The 24,954-nt window shown below is 33.5% G+C and overlaps 2 protein-coding genes across 3 annotated transcripts in view; one reads left to right on the forward strand and one right to left on the reverse strand.

The window, feature by feature from the left end:
• LOC106130232 (cardioacceleratory peptide receptor) overlaps nucleotides 1–24,296 on the reverse strand; it is a 103,958-nt gene extending 79,662 nt beyond the window's left edge. Inside the window, exon 1 of one of the 2 annotated variants that reach the window (XM_013329029.2) lies at nucleotides 24,050–24,296. The gene's annotated coding sequence lies outside the window, so the exon portion shown is untranslated. Of the gene's footprint in view, nucleotides 1–24,045 lie in introns of both variants that reach the window. The other variant, XM_013329027.2, reaches the window with a different exon arrangement.
• On the forward strand, nucleotides 9,460–10,323 carry LOC106140404 (myosin-15-like). Its single transcript, XM_060945145.1, has one exon. The coding sequence runs from the start codon at nucleotides 9,460–9,462 to the stop codon at nucleotides 10,321–10,323; it is 864 nt and encodes a 287-aa protein (XP_060801128.1).
• Nucleotides 24,297–24,954: the final 658 nt, after the last annotated feature.

Here is a 24,954-nt window from a genome sequence, read left to right on the forward strand (position 1 = left end):
TTGGCTCTGTCTACCCTGCAAGAATTTAGGCTGTATAACATCACGCTGCAACTTATATTAGGAGCGAAGAAATAATGGAGAATGTGAAAAATTTTGGGAAAATTATTCATCTTTTAGGGCTTCAATGATGCTCAAAATAACTATTCCACGCGGACAAAGTCGCGGGCACAGCTACTTTTATAATAAAAGCATTAAAAGATAGACATCCCAGAGCCAGGCCTATCAGCGATAGTCCGTTTACCATCGAACGCTGGACGGGATTCGAACCTGGGACTAACTGTGACACCGCCGAGAGCACTATCGCTGCACCACAGAGGCCGTCCTAACCTATTTCTAATTTTTGTTCAATTTTATAAATAGCTAGCGGCCCGCCCCGGCTTCACACGGGTGGACATATTATCTGAAATCTAATTTATTTCTAAACAAATTTATGCCTATGTCACTTTTGAAGGTCTATTCTATATCTGTGCCAAATTTTATCAAAATCGGACCAGTAGTTTTTGAGTTTATTTCACACAAACATACAAAAATACAAATCTTTCCTCTTTATTATTAGTGTGGAGTGTGGATAAACGTTAAAATTTGGTAATGAATCATAAACTTCTGTAACGGATATAAAACTTATGAGGTGAATAAGATGTTGAACAATATTTTTACGAAATCGTTAAAGATATTTTCAGGTTACGATTTCAAAAGATTGTGTAACGAATTGTTCATTGATCAATATAAATCAGTGGATTGGAAATCTTAATGTATTGCGTATTTATGTAAAGTTTGAAGTGATTACTCCAAATGTGTTAAAAAACTACTAGTGAATACATACATTCATATGGTCACGTCTATATCCTTTGCGGGGTAGACAGAGCTATCAGTCTTGAAAAGACTGAAAGACTACGAAATTGACTACTAGTGAATTGTGGCAAAATTTTTAATTTATGTAACTCATACAGACATAAAACAGTAATGGATTTCTACGGGTTTTAACTTATATACTACGTATATAAGTGTAATATAATAAGACGTAGGTATATTCCGTATAGGTATCACATATATCCCTTAAGAGGTAGACAGTCTTCAAAAGACTTTAACGCGGAAGGCTAAAAGTTGGATGAAATTCTAAATGAGATCGCTTGCGCCCTGAGACCATGATAAACTTGAGGTTCACTAGGTAGAGATTCTATGGTACAAATATAATTAAGATTATTTTAACATACAATTATCTATATCCCGTGCGGGATAGACAGAGCCAACTCTTTAAAGTCTTCAAAAGACTGAAAGACCATGTTCAGCTGTTTTATGTTTTAATATAGACAGCACTGATAATGTATTTTCATAATGAAATTGACGGCCTCTTTGGCGGCGCAGCGATAGTGCACTTGTCTGTGACATCGGAGGTCCCGGGTTCGAATCCCGGCCAGGGCATGATGAGAAACCAATTTTCTCAGATTGACCTGGGTCTTGGATGTTTATCTATATAAGTATTTATTATAAAATATAATATCGTTGAGTTAGTATCTCGTAACACAAGTTTCGACTTTACTTCGAGGCTAACTCAATGTTTGTAATTTGTCACGTATATATTTATCTATTTAGTAAAAAAAAAATGAAGGGCCTTATATGTAGGTCTTGTAAACATAAAATTTTTGAAAAACAACTGTTATATATTTGTACCTACAATACAAGATACAAGATAAAATAAAGGTACTTACGTTACGTGCGCATTGAATACCTGTGTTATTTATAAATAGTTAAATATAAGAATTAAGTACATAGATCATTGAAGAAAATCAAACCTTATTACCCAGGCATTGAATTCAGTTTTAGGCGCAACATACACCAGCAAAATTAAAAAATCCATTCGTACATTTCATCAATCCATTTTATGACGATAACGATCTGATCTGTGGACGTATTGTGCCGATGTTCATTATATCTGTTTAAATATGCCGTTGCACATAAAACTGGCATTTTTACCTTTTCGCCTTGTGGTTCCCTACATCAATAGAAAAAAGAATAGAACCACTCCATCTGTTACCCATGGCTGTCGTAAAAGGCGACTGAGGGATAACTTACATACTTAGGATTCCTCTTTTAGCCCATCTTATAACCCATCGCGGGTTATCATTAAGCCAAACAACTGAACGTGGCCGTAGACAGAGCCAACAGACTTTTCAAGACTGTTGGCTCTGTTTACCCCGCAAGGGATATAGACGTGATTATTATCTTGTTCAATATACTATTCAGATTGATATAATCATATCGATCGAAGATATGTTGATGAAATATTTTTTTGTAACTAAATTCGTTCAAAAATACTTTCACACTATCAAAATAGCCCTCTTTTACGACCATTGCAAATGATAACTGCGAATTAAAACTGAAACCACTTCAATTAATTTCCCGAGCGGGTTTGCTTTCTGCTGAAACTGCCACTTTAAAAGTTGTTCACTATGAAAAAACCCCAATGGTTTAATGGTAGATAATGCTTCGAGCATTAAGTCCGACAATTGTGCTATACATTTGTATTTTGTACAATAGAGTTTATATTAATAAATAAAAACGGATGGTTAATTGTGTTTTTAAATAAAAATAATATTATGATTTAATGCTACTTTTGAATGTTTCATACTTAACGCCATTTTCCATACTATTTAAAAATAATTAGGTTAAGATTTTCATAAAAATTTACGAATGTGTCCACATTCGTAAAACTTTATGAAAATCTTAAGCTAATTCTTTTTTAGCGAAAGAATTATACGGAGAAAGATGTTGTCTCTGCCTACCTCTCCAGGTAAGAGGCGTGATTATATGTATTAAAGTTTCATACTTAGAAATGTCATTGTTATTATATTTACTTATGCGAATTTAGAGCAAAATTAATGTGGCTAAGTTAAACTTGTCTTACATCTAATTATTATAATTAATATATAATTATTCGTATTATTTATAAAATAAAACTGTAATTATATACATAGATACATTCGTATAATCACGACGTTATCTAATGAATATGTTTATATCATATTTACTTTAGATAAACATGATATATGTATACTTATTCATTATTTTATCATACAACATAAGAGATATTTAAAAAAAAAAGTAATATTCTAAATTTAAACCCATTTTATGGAAGAACGAGATCTTCTGGCACAGACGTATAGCTTAAAAGAAGGAAGAAACTACAGTGGTCTGTAATACTTGTTTTTTGAATAAATAAAATTTAATATTATTATTATATCTCTTACTGGGTAAACCTGAAACCTGTGAGGCCACGTTCATATTTATATACGTCCTCGAAATTATATTAAAACCATTTTAATACTTTTATGTAGGTTTCTAAGACCTACCTACTTTTGACTTCGCAGAAACTATTGTTTGTTGCCTAATTATCTTCTTATCTTTATTTTTATCCTTTTCATCTTTATTTCATACAACGGCCTATTCATTTTTCTACCAGGAAATAATAAACAGTACAACACTCTTAGTGTTGTGTGGGAGAAAAAAAACTCAAAAATTGTCGTGGTAAATAGCCGAAACTACGGGTAATAAAAAGCCAGTATCCTACTTCACTACATAGTATAAAACAAAGTCGCTATTTTAGTCTGTTTGTCTGTATGCTTAAATCTTTAAAATTACGCAACGGATTTTGATGCGATTTTTTGTAACAGGTAGAGTGATTCAAGAGGAAGGTTTTTATAATAATTCTTTCCGAATTTTGCACCCGTGCGAAGCCGGGGCGGGTCGCTAGTAATATTATAATACCGAAAGTTTGTTAGTAGGTATGTCAATATGGATGTTTGTTACTCTTTCACACAAAAAGTACTGAACCGATTACGATGGAATTTGGTATGTAGGTAGCTGAAGACTCAGAATAACATATAGGCTTACATATTTTTATCCCAGACTTCCCGCGGGACGACGGGACGAAGTCGCGAGCGGTCTCTAGTAGACTATAACGTAAAAATCAATCTAATTTTCATGTCCGTGTATTGTATTTAACACATTTTTTGAAGTTATTATTCAACACAAAATACGTACGACACCCTTAATTCTTTATGATATGGATGTGACAATGTAAGCCTTTTATATACATATAGGTATATAGTAACTTCTATATCCCTTGCGGAGTCACGTTCAGCTGTACGGCTTTATGATTGCATCAAGATTGAAATATTGACAAGTTGCTAGCCCATAGCCTACAAGTGGAATCACAAGTTTATAAACCTATCCCTATCCCTTATACATCATATATATGTATATATGTCTAAGGTTGTAAATGAGAATTTCACGAAATTCAGGATATTTAGTTAAATTTTAGTTATATACGATATGACAATATTGCAACTGATATTACAAATGCAAAAGTTAATTTATTTGCTTGTTTGTTGTCTCTTCACGCGTTATCTCCTGAACCAATCTACTTGAAATTTTGCAAATGTATAATTGAGAGACTGAAGAACGACATACGAGTAGTAAAAACTATAGTTCCCGTGGGATTTGTTAAGAACCTGTATTCCTTTATAGACGGCGCTAAATTCGCGCGTGTAGATGCAAACTAAGAAAATAATTGATATATTTCGTAATTAAAACAATTATAAATATAAAGATGCTTTATGAAGTGATAAAAGTGACTTTTATATAATATGAAATCAGTAATTGACATTATTTACTGATGACGATCCTGACGCTACGATAATTACGTCATTTGTTCTTAATGACCAATTTTATCTTATGATCTGATAATCATAGGTATAAGCTCGTAGCATGGACTTAAAAGCAGGAATTGAAATCTACTTTTTGGCAATAAAACTATACAATTAGCTTCACGATATTCATACGATTTCAGGTGCTTTGTGTATGGTCTCTTTGGAATTTCACGTTGTTTAAATTTGAGCGTTATTTTGTATACACAAAGATTAAATTATAATATTTCTTAGCATATTTTCCAGTTTAGTTAAAAAAAAATTGCATTATCTCTCACATGTTTTTTAAGTTTTTATACACTGTGTTCCCAAAGTGTTCATTTTATGAGGGTTATGTTTATAAACTATGTATATGTATATAAAGTGAAGGTTGATGTTTAGAGCTGATGCGGTACAGTATGAGTTTCTTTTTTTTTTGACTTTTCAGTCGTGGTATTTCAAAGAGTTATTCTAAATGGTGTGTCCGTTTTCAAACTTTTGCGTAGTATTTAAAAAATCGGCCAAGTGCGAGTCGAACTCACACACTAAGGTTTCGTGCCATCGTCACATTTGTTACTTAAATATTTAGTTTCTATATTGCAGTGTCAAACTGTTTTTTTTTTTCAACCCAAAAATTGCTTTGCAAATTACGTTTGTTGTATTTTATACAAAATTCAAAATCGTTAAATATCTTAACTAATCTAGCTCGTCTTCATTTACCAGGTTGTTTACAGCTTCAACGCTTCATTTCACATCATATCATTTAATTTCATATTTTTATAGTTATGGCGCATTAATCAAGAATCTTGGCTCTAATTAGATCCTTCAACTTCTACACAGGGTAAGACTCGTCTTGGTAGAATTTTTCATTAAAATTATTTATGTAGGATTAATTAAAGCTTTATCCGAATTCGTTCAATAGTTTTTGCGTGTTAGAGTAACAAAACTTTAAGTTGGAGCCATAATTTGGTCTCGACCGCAACAATAGGAAGGAAGAAATAAAATAAAATTAAATAAATAAAATCTTCCGGCAGGCTGGGTGTTATGCCTAGGGAACCGCGGCTTCGACGATGTTGAGTAGGTCGTCGTGGGTTGTATATATGGGGCAATCATTAAAATTTCAGCTTGCGCGATTTAGACTCTTCGCTGTTATAGGCTGATAACGTCGCGTAGTTAGCTTTTGTGACTTGTGGTGTAGAGACGTCGCCACAAAAATATTCAAACACTTTCACATTAATAATATTTGTTTGACAAAGTTTGAATTATTATAATTATGATTAGAATAACGTTAGGTTCGTTATTGATATCATAATTATTGTTATTGCTTTACAAAAAAAAGATAAAATACAAGACCTGTGTCTATAATTCATCACATTAATTTTTGTTATACCAATCATTTTTGCCGTAAATCAAAACTTATTCGGAATAAAACGAAGAAGAAAAGAAAGTTCAAGTTCAAATTGAACATTATGTTAAATAAAAGCTTTGGCTCAAAAAGTTTTCGCCCGCCTTTACGAACTTTACGATGGGCTAGTTTCGTTTTGTGCATTTTTGTATTATGCCTCAACAGGATTTTTCAATTATATAATTTTGACGACTAGTTAGGCGCATACTCGGTGCAACAAACAAGAACACTGCTTTTGAATCACATGCATGTGATGTGCATGTGATCTCGGGATGGACCACCGGTAAAGTCATGACTGAAAACCAACATTTCTGATTGGCCTGGGTCTCGAATATTTGTCTAGCTGTTAAAGTAATTCTGAGTTAGTTATTCAGTAAGTATATCTCAATTGCATCATAAAGCTATTCAGGTAACCATGGCTTTCATCGATTGTGATTTTTAGCTATGTTTACCCTGTTAGCAATAATGACGTGATATTATTATGTAAAGACAGAAATTATGCAAAGTCCAGACGTTGAAAAAGGGTATACAATTTTTTTTTGTAAATACCGTCTGATTTTGTCGCGAAAACACAACACTTCTCATGCAGTTCACAAAAAAAACAATAAAACTTTTAATTCCTTCCATAACATTTAATTTTAAATAAAACAAATTAATTTAGGTGTAACTTGTCGATGTCGAAAACAGACCGAACCTTTCTCGCCGCCATTTTAATAAACTAAGTGTTATCATAATGAAAAAAAGGAACGTTTCATTTCATAAGGGAACTTCCATAATGGACGGAACCCTTACTTGTGGCATTCGACCCTCTTTTCTCTCTTTTTTTATTTCGGGCAGCTCAAGTGAATAGTAACATAAATGGCCAGCTACTTTCTTAAATTAAATATCTGATTAAAAAAACGTATCAAACCTTCTTGAATTTAATATTGTAGAAAGTTTATAATAAAACCTTACAAATAAGTAAAGGTACAAAGGAAAAAAGTTCTGATTCTGGTTTAACTAAGTAGTTCACAAATAAAACACTCAACTGAAATGTCGCTGCCTAAGTTCTATATAACATATTTGCATTCGCAAGTGATTCCTAAACTATGTGTGTAACATTCAATAGTCATTCTGATTTACTTAAAGGACGAACCAAACAATTTGAATTAACTAAGTAACCGTAACTGCAAAATTTGTATTATGAAAATCTTTTAATAATTTATCAATAAGCAAAAATCATACACAAAGTTATAACTTCTGCGTGACTAACTGACATCGTAGGCTAGTAGTACTCGTAACATCTAAATGTTAAAAATTTTAACAGTAGTATGAATTCCTTGCATTGAACATTGTGGAGTAGCAATAAGAAAGGTTACATAAAAAATTAATCTGAAGAAAATACAAACGTAATTTAAATATATACAGGACAGAATATAGAGATTGAGTAAGCCTCGAAGTAAGTTCGGGACTTGTATTACGAGATACTAACATAACGATACTATATTTTATAATTTATAACTTTGTTATAGACTAGCGGCCCGCCCCGGCTTCGCACGGGTGGACATATTTTTTGTGTTTTATATTTTGAAATAAATTTATTTCAAAACAAATTTATGCCCATGTCACTTTTGAAGGTCTATTCTATATCTGTGCCAAATTTTATCAAAATCGGACCAGTAGTTTTTGAGTTTATTCCACACAAACATACAAAAATACAAATCTTTCCTCTTTATTATTAGTGTGGATAAACATCCAAGACCAAATCCAATCAGAGAAAATTCGTTTCTTCTCATGTTGGTCTGGCCGGGATTCGAAATCAAGAAGTGGTATTACAGACAAGCGTACTACCGCTGCGCCACAGAGGCCGTCAAATTAACCATAGAGGTATATATCAAAAAATCGCGTTAAAACTTTGAGAATCACTGACTTGAACACACATCGTTAATCATACGAGTTTGCTCTTCAGTCGGATAGGGTGAAAAATGACTTAAACACGTCAAAAACGATGTAATCTGCATGACCTTGAACTTGACTCATCTCCATCCATAAAGATGAATTTCACGTGTTGGGGCTTCTGTAAGTGACTGCGATATGCCGAATACTGGTAGAAGATTTTTTTTATACATACGTGAATAGCTAATACTACATATATGAATAGCTAATAAGTTTAGTAGGAAATAATTTTTTGAGCTTAAACCTGAACCAACATCTCTTACTAATAAAGATCATTTTCCTGTCTCCTTGAATAATACCATTTTCCTGCTTATTCGGAGTCTCCTACACATTGTATCTTAATGATAGCTTAGGACCTCTTAACTTGTGTAAGTTAAGAGGCTACCGCTTAGCTAATAGATGCCCGAGATTTCGGTCTGAATGAATCTTTAGGATAGAAACTGTATTTCCTGCCTATTTTTTCACCCTACAGAATTCATGTCAGATACAAACTTAGGACTTTACGTAGTCACAGATTGTTAGCTCTTCGCCCTAAAGAAATAGTTGATTTACTTTAAAATCGACACATACAGAGGAAGAAGAAGCAATTTTTTGCATTTATGCAGCAAAGTCTTGAAGTGGAGAAAAAATAAGATAAAATATAGAAGATAATAAAATAAAGAAAAAGTTTTTTAAGCATTATTGTAACGAGGCACTAACATCTTACGTACATTTACTTAAATCTATATATAACCATAACCTATAGATAACCAGGAATCTTCAAAGCGGAACATCTTTAAAAGTGAATTACTTTTAAAATTTGAATCTCAATTTTATCATTAAGCCAAATAGCTGAGCGTGGCCTATCAATCTTTTCAAGACCGTTGGCTCTGTCTACCCCACAAGGGATATAGACGTGACCATATATATGTATGTATTATATGTATGTAGCTCTTTCGTCTGAGAACGCGTCGATAGCAGTCGTGTTACAAGTTTATTTTAAATTGATTAAAAAGTGTGTAACCCATTATCGTCATTAACAATATTGATAGTCTTGTGCGATTTCTGTGATTCTAAAAGTGCACTTACGTTGTTTGACATCGAGACGAGATAAAGACACGGCCACGGCGCTCCACAGCGAGCGCAGAGCTCCCCCGCGTGCAAAAGACAATTGCCATTTTTGATCTCGCTCTAACGCCCACGGCAACGCGCAGCGCTTAGCAACAAGCAAGTATACAGGTATCTAACTTCTTACCTACAAAGATCGTCGTGGTGGCCGGTGCGGTGACGCGTCCGCGTGGGTAACTACTACGCCTACCGTCAAGTTTTGTTACGAGCTACGATACGAGATAGTGACACCTGCCTACCCACTACGAGTTTTGTTTTGTTATAATCAGCTGCCGTTTGTTTAAAATTCTACATACTACTTATTAGTAATATACTTAACTATTAAAAATGGCTACTTCCATGGATAAATCTCTCTCCGACTCCGAATTAAATCCTATGAATAGCGAAACGACTCCACCGAGCTTTATTAATTGTAGAAGGAAAAAGAGAAAATTGGAAGGTAATGATGAGCTCAAGGAAATGAAAGATATGATAGTCCGACTCACAGAAATTCAAGAAAAAGAATTTAAAAAAAATGCTTTTACATTGAAGGAAATACAGCAGTCTAACCGTAATATAGAAAATACAGTTTCGTTCTTATCTGCTCAAAATGAGGAATTAAAACTGAAAATAGAAAAATTACAGGCTGAAAAAATTGAAGATAGAAAATTGATCACTACTTTGGAGAATAAAATTGAAGATATACAAAGAGAGAATCGTAAAGCAAACCTGGAATTAAAAAATGTCCCAAAAAAACACAACGAAACGAAGGAAGATCTTGTTGAAATGGTCGTGAACTTGTCAAAGAATATTGGAGGGGAAATCAGTAAAAGTAATATAAAAGACATATATAGGGTTCGCGGCAAGAAAGATGAAATAAAAAATACTCCGATAATTATTGAGACTTCATCTACAATAGTAAAGAATGACATTCTGAAGCTTTGTAAATCATTCAATATAAAGCATAAAACTAAATTATGCGCTAAACATCTAGGGCATCGGGTGTCAGAAGATACACCCATCTACATTTCGGAACATCTGACTGCAAAAGCCTCGCGTCTGTACTTCCTTGCGCGTGACCTTGTTAAGGCTAAGACCTTCAAGTTCTGCTGGACGGCGTACGGCAGAGTTTACTTGAGGAAGGATGAGCAATCTCCAATAATCTTAGTTTTTAGTGAATCTCAAATTCAAAATCTAATTCGGAAAACCTGACTAGATTTTTTCATATTTTTTAATATAATGCAAAAATTATGTTGCCATTTGTTAATTTATTTAACCGTTTTTTATGTATTTACATTTATTTTTGTGTATTTAGACAAACATATTTTATATTATTATTGTTATACACACATATTTACTTTTACATTCTCATATATAATATTTTATAATTATGGAGTTAAATATAATTTTAAATGTACATCAAGTACTTCTGCAAAAGGGTATTTTATGAAGATAATCTCACTGTTTGAATTTATTTTGTTGTTCTATGGTTTTTATGTGACTGGATATCAATTGAACTCTGACGTTTCTTACTCTAAATATGGATAGTTCTTTGAATACAATGAATGAATTAGACATTAGTAATATTGCGTTTTCCACTCAATGTGAAATACAAGACCTAGTAAAATTTATGCCTAAACAACTAAAAAACAATTTAACAGTAATAACACATAATATTAGGTCAATTTATTGTAATTTAGATGATTTTCTAATAAATTTGTCCGAGAGTAAGTTTGAAATTGATATTATTATTCTAACTGAGTGTCAACTTGATCTCAATAGACCTATTCCTACAATGCATAACCATACATCATATACAACTACGTATCATTTAAATAAAAATGACGGAGTGGTGGTTTACATTAAAAATGGTCTTAAGGCTGATGTTAATGAAGTTAGGCTCAATCAAGCGTCTTGCCTTCAGATAAATGTAAATTCTAATATCATAATGGCCATATATCGCTCTCCATCAAACTCCAACGCAAAAAACTTTATAAACTCTATTGATAATTATTTAGAAACTATAAAATCAAATGACACTATCGTTATTACAGGAGATTTAAATATTAACCTTATACCTAGAAACAATGAACCTATAAATGAAATCAACAATAGAAATTTTTGTTTGGATATGCTAGCTTCGTACGGAATACTACCTGGGCACTTATTTCCTACGAGATATGATGCTTGTTTGGATCATTACATGATAAAAATTTCTCAAGTTAACCACACAGCGCAAATTGCAGTTTTAAACACCACAGTCACTGATCATAGAGCTATTTTCCTAAGTTTATCTTCTGTTGAAAATATAATTAATAGTCCTAAATATATTGATAGAATTAATTATGACAAGGCTTTAATCAACCTAATTAACAAAAATCTCCAAAGTTTGTTACATTATGATGATCCAAATCTCCTCATAGAAAAACTTATTAGCTATTTAAGTGATTCTCTCAATGAGTCTACCACTTTATCATATCTCCCAAGATTAAAAAGAAACATCAAACCGTGGATTACACCTGGTATTTTGCGCTGTATTAAAAATAGAAACAAAATGCAAAACAAACTTCGTCGTAATCCTGACAACGAAATTTTAAGAATAACCTATAAGCGATATCGTAATTTTTGCAACAATTTAATTAAAAAACTAAAACGTAAATACGAAAGTAAACAATTGGCACAATCTCTGAAAAATTCTAAATTGCTGTGGAATAATATTAAATGTATTACTAACTTAAATTCAACAAAATCGCAAAATACTGAACTACTTAAGACTGGAAAAACTCCGGAGGAATCTGTGAATTCTGTCAACCGTTTTTTTGCTACGATTGGAAGGAATCTTGCCGAATCTTTTCCTGAAAACCCTTCATTACAAAGGTTTCCGAACACCCAAAAATCATCATTTATACTAATGGATACTGACGAACAAGAAGTTGGGAATGTATTAATGGATTTAAAAGTCAACAGTTCTTCTGGTTGGGATAACATCACAACCACTTTCCTAAAGCTTGCACAAGATCTCGTTGTACCTATAATTACCCACTTGGCGAACCTTTGTTTTCAGAGGGGAATTTTTCCCAGTCTTTTGAAACTCTCTGTGGTAATACCAATTCACAAGGGTGGTAATAGAGATGATGTCAATAACTATAGGCCAATTTCCATTTTACCTATAATTTCAAAAATTATAGAAAAGCTTTTGAATGCCCGGTTACTTAGCTTCTTCAACAAATATAATATTCTATCTAAGTCACAATTTGGTTTCCGGCAAGGAAAATCCACAGAAGATGCAATACTGGCTTTAACATCTCTCATTGTAGATGAATTAGATAAGGGTAACAAATGTTTGACCGTATTTTTGGATATAAAAAAGGCCTTTGACACCGTCTCTATTCCCACTTTACTCCAAAAACTAGAAAAAAATGGTATTAGAGGCACTGCACTAAAATTATTTAAAAGCTACTTGTCGGATCGGAGACAGAGAGTAAAGATAGGTAGTCATATAAGTCAAGATTTAGATATTAACTACGGCGTTCCCCAGGGAAGTGTTCTGGGTCCGACCTTATTTCTTTTATATATTAATGAACTCACAAACCTGAAACTTGAAGGTGGCCAGATATTTTCCTACGCGGACGACACTGCATTAGTTTTCACCGGTAACTCTTGGGATTCTGTATTTAAACTAGCTGAAACCGGTCTATCTAAAGTATCTAATTTGTTATATTCTCATTTGCTGTCCCTTAATATATCAAAAACAAATTATATTTGTTTTGCAAAAACCAAAAAATCTGGCCCTAAAAATGACATTGAACTTAAATTACACAACTGTGATTCTAATAATTTGCCGTGTAGCTGTCCTAAAATAAATAAAGTCAGTGAAACAAAGTATTTAGGTATTTTAATTGATCAACGTCTTTCCTGGCATTCTCAAATTGAAAATGTAAAAACGAGAGTCAGAAAATTGATCTGGATTTTTAAGATATTAAGACATGTTGCTAACAAAAAACTAATAAATCAAATTTACACTGCTTTGGTGGAATCAATTATTGGATATTGCATATCAATATGGGGTGGAGCAAATAAAACAAAATTTATTGAAATAGAAAGAAGTCAGCGCTGTATGCTTAAGGTTATGCATTGTAAGCCCTTCAGATTTCCTACGGAAGAATTATATTCGCATTGCGAACTTTTAACGGTTAGACAACTTTATGTCTTACGAGTTATCCAAAGAATGCATAAAAGTATACCCTACAAACCATGCAGATCAAATAGAAGAAGACAAGATAAAGTAGCTCAACGTATTTACACAAAAACCAATTTTGCTGCAAGGCAATTTACAGCACAATCACCAAAACTTTATAATAAAATTAACGATTTAATGAATATATATCCTATGAGGTTACGAGAAGTAAAACAATTGATTGGCAGCTGGCTGAAAACTCTTAATTATGAACAAACAGAAGTACTGATTAATTAAATTTTTCTTATAACTTGAAATATATTTTACATCCCATTTGTTTTTATTCTTTTTCAAAGTTACACAGTACACACACATACTAAAATTAATAATATTTATATAATTGTATTGTATGTATATACTGTATGTAAGTATATGTAATATGTATGTATGTGTATATAGTTGTATATGTTCACACATACTTAGTTGGATGGATGGAAATTTAAATTTTTATTTTGTATTATTATCAACAAGTGTTAGTAATGTATGTTAAGAAAGAGTAGGGTTCTCTGACACAAGCATTATTTGCTTACTAGAGAGTCCTAACAATGTATCATTGTACACTTTGTTGTAAAAGAAATAAACGAATTTTTATTTATTTTATTTATTTTATTTATGTATGTATGATGACTATGTCATTATCTACACATTTTTTAGCATAAAAGACGTGAAAATTTCATTACACTGTCCATCAATCAAGTTCAGATAACTTCTAGCCGTTGGACTTGACAAAGGCAACTGAAGAATATCCTACTACTATTATAAAGGCGAAAGTTTGTATGGATGTATGGATGTTTGTTACTCTTTCACGCAAAAACTACTGAACCGATTACCATGAAATTTGGTATGTAGGTAGCTGAAGACCCAGAATAACACATAGGCTACTTTTTATCCCAGAGTTCCCGCGGGATTGATAGGGTTTCCATGCGGACGAAGTCGCGGGCGGCCTCTAGTTATTAATATTTCAATAGAAACGTTGGATTTCTCGATAGTATTATTAATAGTAAAACCTTAATAATTTTCCGCCCTTGTAAATAACCGGCACCAATAAAAAAAAAGTAATAGGACCTCTCCATCTCGTTCCCATGGATGTCGTATAAGGCGACTAAGGGATAAGCTTACAAACTTGGGATTCTTCTCTTAGGCGATGGGCTAGCAACCTGACACTATTTAAATCTCAATTCTATAATCAAGCCAAAACGCTGAACGTGGCATATCAGTTTTTTTCAGACTGTTAGCTCTGTCTACCCCGCAAGAGATATCAACATGACTGCAATAAATAATTGTGTTATAATCATATTCGAAAGTATAGGGAACCACACGACACATTATGAGAAAGAACGTGTAGGTATTAGGTTGTTAATTTATTTAATCCTTATTGGAGGAATCAAGGACGCAACCCTGAAATAAAGGACAATGAGGATTTATTTCCCCTTCGAGTTAAGTCTTGTACGTGAATTTTGAGCGCGGAGAAGTTGTTATAAATTTTACAATGTATTATGTTAAAAAAGAATAGGACCACTCCATCTCTCTCCCATGGACGTCGTAAAAGGCGACTAAAGGATAGGCTTACAAACCTGGGATTCCTTTTTAGGCGATGGGTTACCAACCTGTCACTATTTAAATCTCAATTCTATCATTAAGACAAATAGCTGAACGTGGCCATTCTGTCTTTTCAAGACTGTTGGCTCTGTCTACCCTGCAAGGGATATAGACGTGACCATATGTATGTATGTTACTTAGATCCCGAATTGTGTCACATTTCAATGAAATAAGAAGCTTTCCATTTGGCTTTGGCAACGTCTTTTTTCCTTAAGGAGTAAACAGAGTAAAGAATCTTAGAGACGATGTTAAGCTAAATGATTCAAGAATGGAATTGAGATTCAGATAGTGACAGGTTGCTAGCCCATCGCCTGAAATGCTTTGATGAAATTTTATTTTAATACGTTCACGTTTCATTTCAGTCTGATATAACTGAATAATAAAACAAAAGATTTCCGATTGAAAATAACCACACGATCGTTTGTGTTTACCATTAACGATGACACAGACATACATACATAAAGATACACAATCAGACATATTATGAAACTTGACTATTATTCGTCTGGTTTAAAAATAGTTCTTCATTCAGACCTGCTACTAAATATTCCGCCTATCTTTAATCTTAACATTACGGTTACCACATTCGATGCTAATAATAAACAAGTCATGACCATTACATGCCAATAATTATTTAGTGTTATTGCGGCGGAAAATCTGGCAACACTAAAATGAGCAACCACTTAATAATATTAGTCTATTATAGGGTTGTGCCGTGTGGTTCCCGGCACCAATACAAAAAGAATAGAACCACTCCATTTCTTTCCCATGGATGTCGTAAAAGGCGACTAAGGGATGGGCTCACAAACTTGGGATTCTTTCTTAGTCGATAGGCTAGCAACCTGTCACTATTCTAATCTCAATTCTATCATTAAGCTAAATAGCTGAACGTGACCATTCAGTCTTTTCCAGATTGTTGGCTCTATCTACCCCGCAAGGGATATAGACGTGACCATATGTATGTATGTATAGGGTTCCGTTTGAAAATGTAAATAATCTCTGTATGTTCATACATACATATTATCATGTTTATATCCCTTGTGGGGTAGACATGGCTCTGTCTACCCCACAAGGGATATAAACATGATAATATGTATGTATGTACATACAGAGATTATTTGTTGTATTACAGTCTTGAAATACTGATAAAATTGAGATTTAAATAGTGTCAGGTTGCTAGCCTGTCGCCTAAGAGAAGAATCCCAAGTTTATAAGCCTGTCCCTTAGTCGCCTTTTACGACATCCATGGGAAAGAGATAGAGTGGTCCTATTCTTTTTCCTATTGGTGCCGGGAACCACGCGGCACTTTGTGTGTAATCTGCTGCAAATACATATATTTGGTATAGGTTTATACTATTAGATTAGATTACTATTCAGAAAGGCCACATTCAGCTATCATAATGATGAAATAAAGATTCAGACACCCATTACAATATAAATATTTTAATAATACCATTTCTCTAATGCATTTTTTTAATCTTCTTTCAGAGCAGCGCGTCAAAATGCGCGCAAAACTTGATTCATCACAATGTCATGACAAATTCTGGTAAGCATTAAATATAAATATATACAAGACAAATTATACAGATTGAGTTAGCCTCGACTTACTTCGAGACTTGTGATACGAGATACTAACTCAACGATACTATATTTTATAATAAATACTTATATAGATAAACATCCAAGACCCGGGACAATCAGAGAATGGCCGTTTCTCATCATGCCCTGGCCGGTATTCGAACCCGGGACTTCAGGTATCGATTAGTTATCAAACTAATGTACATACATCACTTCAAAAATAGTTATTGGTAACCTGTGCCTTTTTTGCGCCACACTCTCTTTTCGGCTCTGTCTACCCCGCAAGGGATATAGACGTGATTATGTGTATCTGTATGTATCCTCTTCTGTCAGGTGTTACCCGTAAAACACATTTTTAAAGTTATGTTATGACTATTAAAAAGTTTTCGGTGTAGCGTTAAATCTGGGAAACGCCTGTTGTTTTATTTTCCGTGGCACGATGAAACTGTTTTTATGGTGCTGATACGATTGTATTTAAAAAAAAAAATTAACTATATTCATCAACAATGCGTTTTTATTTATTTTGTAAACAAATCGAGATACATTTATTTGATTGTTGTTTATATTGTAAGCAAACGATTACATTTGCCGTGTGTTTCCCAAAACTTTGGAAGAAATACTAGATATTAGATAAATAATAAATAGATACTTCGAAACTTGTGTTACGAGATACTAACTCAACGATACTATATTTTATAATAAATACTTAGATAGATAAACATCCAAGACCCAGACCAAACAGAGAAAGTTCTTTCTCATCATGCCTTGACCGGGATTCGAACCCGGGACCTCCAATGTCACAGACAAGCGTATTACCGCTGCGCTGAATATTCGGACAGTAACACAACTCGTAAAATAGGAAAAATTAAAAAGTTAGTAAAAGTTTCTAAAGAGAAATTACGATTACTTTGAAAACTACCGAAAAACGTTATTCAATAAATCATCCTATAATTTCCCCGAACTGTTTTCCGTATCGTTAATAATTTTATTAAGCCACCCAATTATGTAATATACGGATTAAGGAAAAGTCCGTGAAACAATAGCTATTTACAAAGGAGCACTTTTATTTTTATCTACACCGAGTTGCCCCAAATAAAAGGCCCGAGTGTGTGGGTTTTCACGTAGATAAACAGTTGTGGATATGTTTAATCTCTTAGATAGACAGGATTTTGTGGTGCGCCTACAGGTTTACATGTGTTGGGATTGATTTTGTTTTATTTATTTTATTATATTCGTAAGTTGGTAGGTGCGAGTTTATAGTGCTATGTGGTTTTCAGCACTCTATAATAGAACCACTATGTATCTTTCCCATGGAAGTCGTAAGATACGACTAAGGGATAGGTTTATAAACTTGGGGTGTCTCTTAGAGGGCTAGCAACCTGTCACTATTTGAATCTCAATTCCATTATTAAGCCGTACAGATGAACGTAGCTTTTCTGTCATTTCAAGACTGTTCTTTGTCTACCCCGCAAGGGACATAGACGTGACCATATGTACGTATGGTGTAGTAATTGTACTATACGTGTACCGTGTGATTCCCGGCACTATTGGATGTTGTAAAAGACGACTTAGGGATTTGAGACATAGCCGAGTACACTCGATGAGTGTAGCTTTTACCTTTTTCAATATAGGTTAGGTTCTGCAAAGGTTGATGTTCTCATTCTGGGGTCGCTTCGTGTAAAAATCTCATCCCGGACTCCTTTCCAGAGACATGAGGCTGTAATCAGGTCTAACACTGGCTTTAGTAACGCAAAAACGAAAAAGATTTGTACACCACAGATATAGAATTATTGTACACGTAGACATGACTTTCGAGGGCGATTCAGCTATATGATAGAATTGAGATAGAAGAAGAATAATATTCAATATTATTTTCAAATTATAATTATAAATATATATTTCGAAATAAATTATTTACTTACCTAAATTTGCATATTTGTCAGTATTTATAAATTATTTAAAATTAATTCAAACTAAAAATAAAACTACCTACTTATAAAAAAGAAAGAAAAAAAACATACAAATTTATATATATATATCATTTTTGTGCTCGAAATTAACATAAATTATGACTATACATAATCATATTGATTTTAAAACATCTCATTTATAATCACGGACTAAGACTATATACTAAGCTACAAAAAAAAACTTGTACTCGATTGGGTTCAATGTCCTTAAGTCAAATTTATAATTATAAGTGTCATGTCATTATTAATATAAATAGTTGCTTATGTGACCCATTACTCGTAAAGTGTCGACTAAATCTATACCTCATGTTTAAAATCTGATGATTTTATTTTTTACATAAATGCGTACAGCGTGTATAATAATCATCAACACATAGTTTACATAGTAAAGGAAACATGCACATTCTGGCAACTGAATAAATGAATGAAAACCATGAACCAATATAGGATAGGTTCCCTGCGATCCTAAGATCGTGAAGCCTATACGGGAGTCACTATGAAAGACATAAAACATAACCCTCCACACTCACGCCTCTTTCCCGGAGGGGTAGGCAGAGACTACATCTTTCCACTTGCCACGATCTCTGCATACTTCCTTCGCTTCATCCACATTCATAACTCTCTTCATGCAAGCTCGGCGGTTTCAGGTACACTTACTATGTGCTTTTTTAAACAATAGATCTCGTTGCGTTTGACCTCAATCTTCCTGGTCGTAAGCAAGATGAGGCCTAAAGTGGTGTACGCAAGCTCAAATAGTGCCTATTCACTATTGCCTTAAAAAAACTTAAAAAAACGCATTGCCAATTTTGGGGTAATGGTCAAATGGCGCACCCTGGGCTCCTCTGTATAGAGGTGAAAATGTCGCCGAGATTAAAAACCGGAGGAAGAAAAACAAAATGTAAACGCCTTGCGTACGTGTGGTTCCCGGCACCAATACAAAAAAGAATAGGACCTCGGACATATGGATGTCGTAAAAGGCGACTTAGGGATAGGCTTATAAACTTGGGATTCTTCTTTTAGGCGATGGGCTAGCAACCTGTCACTATTTGAATCTCAATTCTATCATTAAGCCAAACGGCTGAAAGTGGCTTATAAGTATTTATAGACTGTTGGCTCTGTCTACCCCGCAAGGGATATAAACGTGATTATATGTATGTATGTGTGTACATTCAAAGATTATTTACATTTTCAAACGGAACCCTATAATAGACTAATATTTTTAAGTGGTTGCTCATTTTAATCGTACGTTATCGGACGTCGTAAAAGGCGACTAAACGATAGGCTTACAAACCTGGGATTCCTTTTTAGGCGATGGGTTAGCAACCTGTCACTATTTGAATCTCAATTCTATCATTAAGCCAAATAGCTGAACGTGGCCATTTAGTCTTCAAGACTGTTGGCTCTGTCTACCCCGCATGGGATATAGACGTGACCATATGAATGTATGTATACGTACGTGTGTAACCCGCTTACGCACACGACGTAATTCGATTCGATTCGATGAAGATCGCTGTACAACACTAGCAGCGTCGCCCCTCCCGCGCGTCCTGTGGCGTCTTCTTTCCTCTCCTAGAGAGGTCTCTCGGACCGTATTAACTTCTCAGGCGGACGGCCATTATTAATTTCATAAAATGCAGTGCAAAATTATTGTATTAGAACTTAAATAAATGTGTTTAAACTTTTACCAAATTATTCATTTATACGAAGACCACACCAACCAGCCGCCTCTAGACCGACAAGTGTCAATTCTGTTTATTTTTTATTTCATACAAAATGTTCACTTGGTTAAACATTAACTATTTTTTTTTTCATTTAATCTGATACACACTGGACAATGTTCCCGAAACGGCACGAATTCGCCGGGTCATTGGATAGGATAACGAGATTCGACTATTTTCTATTTTTCCCCTCTGAGTATAATACTATTTCAATGATTTTATATCGTCTGGTTTTGTTTGCAATGTAAAAGATATATTATATTAGTAAACACTACTTTGTCGGTTCCAGTTGAGAGCGTCGACGGTTGGTGGCTAAAATGCGCAAGTAATTCGTGTTTAACAGGTTCAAATCCTAGCTCAGCCATGTTATATTGATTATTACATGTCCGAGGCTATATCTTTTCTGAGCTATGTATATTAGTTTGATTGCTAACCGATGCTCTTACGGTGAGAGGAAACATCGTGAAAAACCTGCACATACATACATACATACATACATATAATCACGTCTATATCCCTTGCGGGGTAGACAAAGCCAACAGTCCTGAGCGGACTGATAGGCCACGTTCAGCTATTTGGCTTTAAGATAGAATTGAGATTCGAATAGTGACAAGTTGCTAGCCTATCGCCTAAAAAAAGAATCTCAAGTTTGTAAGCCTATCCCTTAGTCGCCTTTTACGACATCCATGGGAAAGAGATGGAGTGGTCCTATTCTTTTTTGTATTGGTGCCGGGAACCACACGGCACCTGCACATTGAAACAAATGGATATATAACCACCACCAATATGATTAAGGTTCCCCTGCAAAGGTTGCGGAGGTCAAACGCTTCGTGTAAAATCTTGACTATTTTCAAAACCCATTCTTAAGTCAGTAAATAAATAATTGAGGTATAAATCCCTAACTAATATAATAAATTCGAAATCTGTATGTCTTTTTTTTTCTTTGTGTCTGTCACTTTCACAGCCAAACCGCTGGACCGATTCGAATGAAATTTGGTTTGCATATAGTTAAAAACCCACATTTTAACATTGGTAACATTTTTTTCCAATATCAGCCCTTAAAATTCTAAAATGGAGAGGAAAAAACAATGAACGCAGACGGTACCTACCGCGGGCAACAAAGCTAGTAGGCTATAAATTACACGCGAACGAAGCCGCGTACGGACGCTAGTTATCAAATAAACTAACACTACTCCTTATAAGCATAGTGTAAACTTCACATACTCATTATAATGTCACGAACATCAATCAATAGGTACGATTATGGTACTAACTTATAAGAACAAGTACCAAAGTCGGTTAAATTAGATAATTGATGCAAATGTATGTGTATGTAGGTACTCGGACGCGAAAATAGATACGACAAGGTCAATAAACTTGAAATTGAAAGACCTGAATGGTAATTGTGCCGTGTGGTACTCGGCACTAATAAAAAAATAGGCTTATAAACTTGGGATTCTTCTTATAGGCGATGGGCTAGCAAACTGTCACTATTTGAATCTCAATTCTATCATTAAGTCAAACAGCTGATCGTGGCCTGTCAGTCTTTTCAGACTGTTGGCTCTGTCTACCCCGCAAGGCTATACGTGACGTGACTATACCTATGTATTAAGGACGTGCTGGCAAAGGGTCAGGTCAAGAGTACCCGAAACCGTGGATGAAGCGTAGGAAGTATACGGAGATCGTGGCAAGTGGAACGATGTAGTTCATGTAGTCTCTGCCTACCCCTCCGGGAAAAAGGCGTGATTTTATGTGTGTATGTAGTCTACTCACCTATATAATCAATCACGTCTCTAACAGACAGCAGAAAGAACAGAACCAATAATCAAAAACTCAAAACCCCATTAAGGTGTGAGATCTAAATAGAAAATAAACAATCTTACTATTACTTTTCCATAAGTAATTTTCGTTACTTTCAAAAAGGCTTTTAAAATGAACTATCGGATCAGATTTTTTTGCAAAGAGGAAGTCTCTCGATGAATATATGCACATATTTGAAAGTCTAAAAAGGAGAACGATAACTAACCATTCCTGTGACATCGTCCGTGGGAGTTTCATTTAAAGATATTTTGAGAACACATACATACATATAATCACGTCTATACCTTTGCGGGGTAGACAGGGCCGACAGTTTTGAAAAGACTGATAGTCCACGTTCAGCTGTTTGAGGACACTTTTTGTAATTTTTTTACATATCTATGATAAATTATGTAAAATATTTTCAAAATTCACTTTTGTACGTAAATGGACGGGATTGTTCGTATCACGCAGGCAGAACTGCGGGCGTACAATAGAGATGAAAAAAAGCTGATTAAAAATTTCGAAAAGCTAATTAAAAATTCCTGCCCGGACTTGACCCGACTCAAAGGTCATTACACCACCCACCTTACCTTAAGAGATAGTAATGGGTATCCCTTTGACCCGATAAGGTACCCAGAGAGGTTTATCATAACCTGAAACCCTTTAAATGCGGCAAGAACTCACTTAAGTACCATATTTTTTGCCTTTACACGAAACTTCAACGATAGTGTTGGGAATTTAATTTCGTTTACTTTTTTATTAAAAAGAGATAACAATTTGAGCATTTGTAAATAAAAAAATATATAATGGCCAGTCATTGATATAACGATAATTAAAAAGATTGTTATCTTTCAATAATTTGGCAAAGATGCCATGATCAATTAAACTAAATTCCATGAACTGTATTGTATCATGTTCTTTTTTGTGTAATAAAGACTTGACAAACAAACAAACTATGTACGCAAAACACAATAAAAAGATTAACTTTTTAGTCAAAATTAATTAAATATGATTTATATTAATAATGTCTGTCTAATAGGAACATAGTCATGACGAGACATGCTGAAACTTTCATATTCCTTTGAACTTATATTACTGGCATTCTAGATTTTTAAATGTGGATTAAAAAAAATAAGTAGTTTAGCTGATTTTAAACTTATCTGATACCTGTTTTATTTATATATAGTATTGAATAGTTTAAATGTAAAAAAGAGTAATTTTCGAATCTTTCACAATTAAAATTCTTGTTAAAGTTTCGTTATTTAATAGCAAAGTTATAAGAAACATTATTTTACTCGGATTTATAATAATTGTTAATTTAGACAATAATGAACGATTAAACCTTACAACCTTTTTCAATTAGATTCATGTACATTGTATTTGAATATTATAAATACTTTAAGTGATACTACTAATTAAAAAGAAAATAGTTTGCACAAGATCAATATATTCGAGTTGTTCTTGATTTAGTTTATTTATATCATTCCCAATTTTGGAAAAAAATAATTGATATAAAAAAATATATCAATATTATGTCAAAATGTTATAGTTACATTAAAAGATACTTAAATAAAAAAAAACAAATGTTAAAAAAAATCAGCGAATTCATTTTTTAATTATGTTTTAAAGATACATTAAAGAAAAAATAAATAAATTGAATATTACACAAATAAAATATTGGTATAGGTATGTTGTAATTCAAGTAAATTTCTATCTCGTAAAACCTTTTCAAATAAGAATTTATATGGCGTTACAAATTTTCTATTTTACAACGTATCATCATAGCAAACTATAATTTCATTCTACTGAATCCAATAAAATAAAAGCTATTTAAAAATCAATAGCAATTTTCATGCCTATAACTATTTTACACATTTAAATATTAACGACATAATAGGACATCATCAAGGTAAGAGCAACTTAATAGGCTAATTATTAAAATGTTATTTATATGGTAATGCCGATTGTGCTAGTAATATATTCCAAGGAATTCAACTTCTTAACATCATAGGCTTTATAAATAGGCACTTACCTACTTTGTTTAGCAGAAAAATCTTCAGACTTCAACACAAAAATAAAAAACGAATCACTACCCAAAGAACTTTGATGCAAAACTTCACTATAATGTTTTTTCTATTAAATCACTTTTACAAATTATTAATTTCGAAAAAAGAATCGAATAAAATCAAGTCACATCGCTCACGAACATTTTTCAAACTTTCCGAATGTACGTTCCGTACTACGCTCGCGTTATAACGTGCGAAGCGGCCGCGCCCGGCTACGTTTCGTTTACAAATGTGGCGTCGAAGCGATTCGCATTATTTTACACGCGATTTTTGCAACACTGTCAGTCAACCGAAAGCTTTTAATACAGCTTTGGGAAGCTTTAGGCTTGTTTGTTTAACTATTACCATTAATTACGTACAACGGGTTCAATTTGTAAGATGATGTGTCGTTTTGGTATGTATATTTTTTTATCAGAGTACCTAGGTCTATAATTGTTTTTATGCCGTAAGGCTTTTTTCTTTTATGTGAGCTTTAATTTATTCATAGTTATAAAAACTATCCGATTGACATCAGTCAAGATATTCATATCATTTGATTGGTAAGTATAAAAAAAATGTTTGAGAAAATGTTTTTATTTTTTCAAAGTAACTAATAAAAGTTTGAATTGAAAAAGTAACTTCGAATTAGTCACTGACGTGAATAAATTCTAAGTAGGTATAATCACTGACCTGAATAATTCCAGAGAAGGTATGTACTTCAAATTTGAAACAGTTTAAAAAAAAATCAAGGCGATCAATCTCCACGTCAGAGGTGAGTACCAATAGTGTAAATTTTTTGTTTTTAATATTTTAGTTTTTCTGATGTCTACTGAGCCGCGCTCGGTCAACCAGCTGGTCAATGAATTTATAAAAATAATATTCCTTTGTTTAATTTT

The sequence above is a fragment of the Amyelois transitella genome, chromosome 7 (assembly GCF_032362555.1).
Source record: "Amyelois transitella isolate CPQ chromosome 7, ilAmyTran1.1, whole genome shotgun sequence".
Classification (NCBI taxonomy): Eukaryota; Metazoa; Arthropoda; class Insecta; order Lepidoptera; family Pyralidae; genus Amyelois; species Amyelois transitella.